At 39.7% G+C, this 5,799-nt stretch overlaps 1 protein-coding gene across 1 annotated transcript in view; it reads right to left on the bottom strand.

Annotated features, from left to right (window-relative positions):
* The window catches only part of Klhl14 (kelch like family member 14), a 102,127-nt gene that overhangs the window by 4,328 nt on the left and 92,000 nt on the right, over positions 1 to 5,799 (bottom strand). Inside the window, exons 5-6 of the mRNA XM_055625626.1 lie at positions 1,876 to 2,066; positions 1,637 to 1,795 (exon numbers count right to left, since the gene is read on the bottom strand). Coding sequence (XP_055481601.1) covers positions 1,637 to 1,795; positions 1,876 to 2,066 — 350 coding nt within the window. The remainder of the gene's footprint in view (positions 1 to 1,636; positions 1,796 to 1,875; positions 2,067 to 5,799) is intronic.

Below are 5,799 nucleotides of genomic sequence, written 5' to 3'. Positions count from 1 at the left end.
ATCTATCTATCTATCTATCTATCTATCTATCTATCTATCTATCTATCCGTCCATCTATCATATATACATATACATACACATGCATACACACATACAAACACATATGAGAGGGGGAGGGTCTCATGTAGCCCAGGCTGGCCACAAACTTGGTGTGGAGCCAAGGATGATCCTAAATTTTTGATTGTTTTGCCTCCACCTTCTCAGGTGTGCATCAACACATCCATTTTCTATGGCCTTTAGTCCAGGACAGTGCACATGAGAGCTAGGCGAACACCACCAACTGAGCTATATCTTCAGCCTTCTACTTGTGATGCATGTCCGTGTTCATGTGTATGCAGTAGCAGTTTTTCTTACTCTGTTACTATGCAATCTTTCAGTCCAGTCAGAATCCTGAACATGAAAGTCACTAAGACATACAGATAATGTCTTATAAAAGTGAGAGGAGAAGAAATCACACTTTATTTCAAAAGCCGCAAAATTAATATAAAACATTGATGTGAGGGAATGGAGTATGCATTACATTGGAAGGAACAAAAAAAGAAAGGAGCTGTGGCAGTTGGTGAGAGACTCCTCTGCCATGGTGGGGAAGGGGAGTCGGGGAGGGCATGGGATGAGCAGCAGGCACACAGCAGGGCGTCAGCTTTCCTAGATGAACACGAACTCTAAACAGACAGAAAAGTTAGCCTGTGCAATTTTTTATTAAATTTGGGGGTGAAAATGTGTCAGAAAAGCTTTCCATGTCTAACCTTCCTTTAGAGTCATATGTTGTAGTAAGATAAGTGAACGCGTTGGCTTTCATGTTAGCAACACATGCGTGCCCATTTATGCTGTTCTCAGGAGCTGGCAGAGACCTCAGAGTTCAAGTTAGACCACTTTCCTAATTTGTGAGATGAGGAAACTGAGGCCCAAAGTAGATCAGGTAAATTTCAGCACCATGGATCTGTTTCTTACCAAATGTTGGTTTACACACACACCCACAATTTCATAAAGGAACAGAAAAAGTAAAAGGTTGAAGTTACAAAGGTGTCTGGGGAAGGGAAGCAGCCAAGTGACGGCTTTACAAATAGTGTGCTTTTGTTTTAAATCCAAAACAGCAATTCAATTTGAGAATTGTAAGGTCATTTGATATTCACTACTTAAAAGAAAGAATTCTAAATTTAGACACCAAGGTTTTGCTTTAAGAAAAATCCAAACATTAGCTCTGCAAACCTGTGAGTACAGTTGCTCTTTATGATTGCGGCAGAAAACAATTTTCTGGGGGACAATTCATTACTACAACTTTGCAGATAAGGAATAATTTATTTTACTGGCTTCACTGTTACGACAAATTGTGCTTTTCAGTTATTAATGCTTCCGTTTTTCCCCTTAGACATCATTACTCATTTCTTTAATGTGTATGGTAACTTAAACATAATCCTATCTGCAGAATTAAAACACAATTAACGCTCGCTCTAGGGAACTGTTAATTCACACATAGTAGATTGTGTTTGGTCAACATGTTTTTTACATAGTTAACTATGATTATCTAACAAGAAATCTATTAGCAAGGAGCATGCAACACAAATGTTACTAGGAGAGGGAAAAACAAAATGATACCAAACAGGCAAACAAGTAAACAAACAAACAAAGAAAACACCTTTCAGATGATTCCCTCCAATTGCATACAAGCGATCGGTCATCACAGCCAAAGTGTGGATGGCGCGTTTTGTGTTCATGTCTTGTTTGCGGGCCCAGACATCCATGACTGGGTCATAGCAATACAACCATGGGACATACTCTCCATTGTGCACACCTCCTGTGAAGGACAGACACGTTTGGGTTACGCTAGTGCCTTGGACGGTGAACTTTGCAAAGAAAAATGGAGGACTTGCTTGCCTGAAATGTATATCTTCCCATTGTGCACTGCTCCTGCGTGGGCCGCCAGAGGCTGAGGCAAAGAGGACACGTAGCGCCACTCGTTTGTGTCCAGGTTGTAGCACTCTACGCTGGAGAGGTAGCCGGTCTCATTCCTCCCACCAATCACATACAGGTGCTTGTCCAAGCGGCACGCATAGAAACTGGCTCTTCTGCAAGGACAACAACAGCTCTCAGTAAATCTGTGGAATATCACATTGGAAACAACTCGATCGGCCTGTGAAAGCAGGGTGTTTGTATGTCTTCAAAGAGAGCTGTGAATCTTTGGCCGTTACTCATCTGACTTCTATATCCAAGACCATATACAGCAATCCTATGCATAACTCACCCAAGTTAACACTTTCGATGTTGAAATGCTGCAAGAGGAGAACACCACCAAAGCTTGGTGTCTGCTCTTTTCTTCTTGCTTTCTCTACACTGCTAAAATGTTCATTAATGTTAGGGGTGTTTGGTACTCTCTAAGGATATCATAGTTCAGTAAGACAAAGTGAAAAATGAGGTAGATAATGTAACAATAATAAATTATCTTGACATTCACTTTCTTTATGGTCCTTCAAGGGTCATTGTTCCCAATTTGTTAGAAAACTGCGTCATCAAAATTTCTCTTCAATTATCATTTTCCCCTCGTAGTATGACTGCAAATAGAATAACTTTGTGAACTTTGTATAGTGTTTCTATTTATTTGGGTCGTCCAAGATATTTGGCTTCTAACATATATATTTGGCTCTTCTAACACCAGTTACAGGGGTTTTGTCTAGGGAGCTTTTGATATTTAGAATGATTTTAGTTATCTGTTCAAGAGAGGCTACTGACGGTATTTGCCTGCTACACTTTCAAAGGCAAAATGTATGAAATTCACTGAAAGGATAGGTGACCAGTTGTCCAATCGTGAGGTAAGCTAGGTATGATTTAGGAAGGAGAGCTTGAGAAGCGGATATAGACTTTCAGTAGAAGAAATGGAAAGAAGTAATATGGAAACTCTGCTGATGGATGAAGATGGAAGACACAACTAGTACGACATGAGAAGCAAGAAAGATGAGAGGTTCAGAGGTCTAAGACACTCAGAGTTATGATGGCCAGACCTATGATGACAAGGATGGCATACATGTGGTCCAGTACTGAATAAACATTATTGGTAAGTGCCAAGGCCCAGAAGGACATGATTTACCCTGGATTGATTAATAGACTCTAAAAATTGATAATAAGGTTCTTGTGCAGCATCAATTGCAATATAGAGAGCACTAAATATATTTTTTATGAGGTCACCTATTTTATTTGGAGAATTTCCAAACTGCAAGTACGTGGCACCGTTATGAACAATGCGACTTACAAAGTCAGATGGTCTGGTGTGTTTTACTAGGCGTGTGACCTTTGGCATGCTGCATGACGTCTCTCATCCTCAGACTGCTCTCCCATAACATGAGGATAGTAAGAGAACCTTCTCACGGGGTACGTGCAGATGTATCCACGTGCTTGTACCAGTGTCCACCATTTGTTTGTTTTCAGAATCTGTAAGGTCATCTTTACCTGGATAAAAATTCTTTAAAAGTTGGTGCTCATCATCAAGGCTCTTCTATTAGTGCTCAGGGCCAGAAATGTTTTAGATTTCAGGAATCGTTGTATTTGGAAATATTTATATAGAGAAAGTGGGGAGGGACCCAATTCTAAACATAAAATAATTTCAGTTTTATTTGGACTTTAGACACTTACTCTTCGTTCAACCTTTAAACAAGGAGTTACATGCGGAGTATTCTTTTTTATAGTATCCACTGAATCAGTTAGTGCTGCCTTGTCCCTATGCACATGAGTATGAAGCTATCCACTGGACTGTGGGTCACATGCCTAAAAATGTGACAGCTACCAATAGCTCATTAGCTAGGCTTGGAGCTTTGAGCAACCCTCCGTCCCCCATGCTAGAATTCTAACAGGCTTGATCTTGTTCAGGTCTTGAGCATAACTACAGCTACTGCGATCATGTTCAGATGACAGCATTTCCCAATATTCTCCCCCAGCCTCCAGTTCTTACACTCTCCCACTCTCCCACCGACACCTTCAGCAACATTTCCTGGGCTTTCCCTGGAGGGAGGTGCATGTGGATGTATGTCATCGATGTGGCTGGGTACTCACAGTTATTTATTCTCAGCACTTTTACCAGTTATGAGTATTCACATAGGTGATTTTACACAATATTTTCAGTGTGCTTCTGGGCACCCAGTGAGCATGTCACCCGAAGTCACATGGAAATCACATTGGCTGAATTTCAGATCACAGATGCTCAGTTTGTGATACTGAAGTGATGGCTAAAGTGTCAGGTTTTCTCAGGTGATTTATCACCATTCAAGTGTAATACTGTTCGGAGATGACGCTGTGTTCACTTTTTGTGATAGCCTTACATCGTCCTGGTAGCTATTGTTGATCATTTTAGGCTCATATTTTGACTGTGTTCTCTTTTCTATATCTCATTAATGTTTTGAAGGCAGTGCATGCTGTGGATGATTTGGAAGGTGATAAAGAACAGTAACAGTGAAATAAATTAGAAGGAGAAAAGTGGGACACAAAAAAAGAAAGGTGAGTCAGATTTCATAAAGTGAAGGCTACCTTTTAGTTTCTGAAACTTCAATACTTGTGTGTGTGTAAGAGAAAGAATCTCATCTAAGTATAAAATTGGGGTTTTAAAAATTCAAAAACAAGGTTCAAAGACTTGGTCCATTGAGTCCTTCCACTTGAATAGACAAATTCCAATTGCTTTCTAATGAATATGATCTGTCAAAATTATTTAATGCTCTTTTATTTTCCAGTAAAAATGTTTCATTGAAAATAATGACATGGGTTTTCAAAAGACACACATCTCTTTACATCATGGACACAAGACAGGTCGGTGTACTTTTTCCAGGTAATTCTGTGATGGGTTTGAAGGTCTCTGAAATGATACATTTACTGATTGCACTAAACAGTCATCAGTGTATAATTGGGAATGGTGAGTTCTTCTCAGAACTGATCCAGAAGATGACAATCGTGGTGGGTGTTGAGATTGTGAAGGACAGGGGAATACTCCTTTTGGCAGTCTAAACTCCCTTTTTTCTATTTTACATTTCAGTTTTTTTATTTGGTTGTGAACTGTTTTTTTGCCCTCTGTTACCAAGTCAGCCTGTCAGAACTGGTTTGATAACCCTGTACCCCTGGCCCTATACACATAGTGGATTTAGGATCTAAATTGGAAAGAATCAGTAGGTTTCGCTTCCTGATTCAAAGTGCAACTTTTGTGTAGAAATTCCTACCATGATAGTGGTGAGTTTCCCCCAGATTCTCTCTCATGGCCAACTTGTGCGTTCCCAAAATGAATTACGGATACAAGGGCTCAGTGGTCTGTCAGCACTGAGTCCGCGCTCCGGGCTCAGATATCACATGAGGTGTTCCTCCTCTCCGTAGAAAGAACACACTTGGCTTCTGCTATTTTTTCTTTGAAAAGTAAGTTCAAGACTACTAAATGTTCTTTAGTGGAGTCACACTATTGTAAGTTCACGTTGTCTCCTCCTCCTCTCACTTCTCCTTCCTCTCACTGCCAGAAACAATATTTAGCAACATTAAAGTGGTTAACAAATAAATTCTGCTTATTTTAAGATCTTTGCTAATCCTCAGGGTGATCTATCAATATCTATCTATTTATCATCTATCATTTATCTGTTTATCTATCTAACATTATCGCCTGTCTATAGTGTCTGTCATAATCATCTCTACCCATCTATTATCTAGTTATCATTTATGACTCTCATTTATCATATCTACATATCATCTACCTATCATCTGCCTATCTGCTATCTGTACCTATTCATCCACCATCTATCTATCTATCTATCTATCTATCTATCTATCTATCTATCTATC

This window comes from Psammomys obesus, unplaced genomic scaffold (assembly GCF_907164565.1).
Source record: "Psammomys obesus unplaced genomic scaffold, mPsaObe1.curated_primary_1811, whole genome shotgun sequence".
Taxonomy (NCBI): domain Eukaryota; kingdom Metazoa; phylum Chordata; class Mammalia; order Rodentia; family Muridae; genus Psammomys; species Psammomys obesus.
Note: the sequence above shows the minus strand (reverse complement) of the source record. Positions and strands in the feature narration are given on the sequence as shown.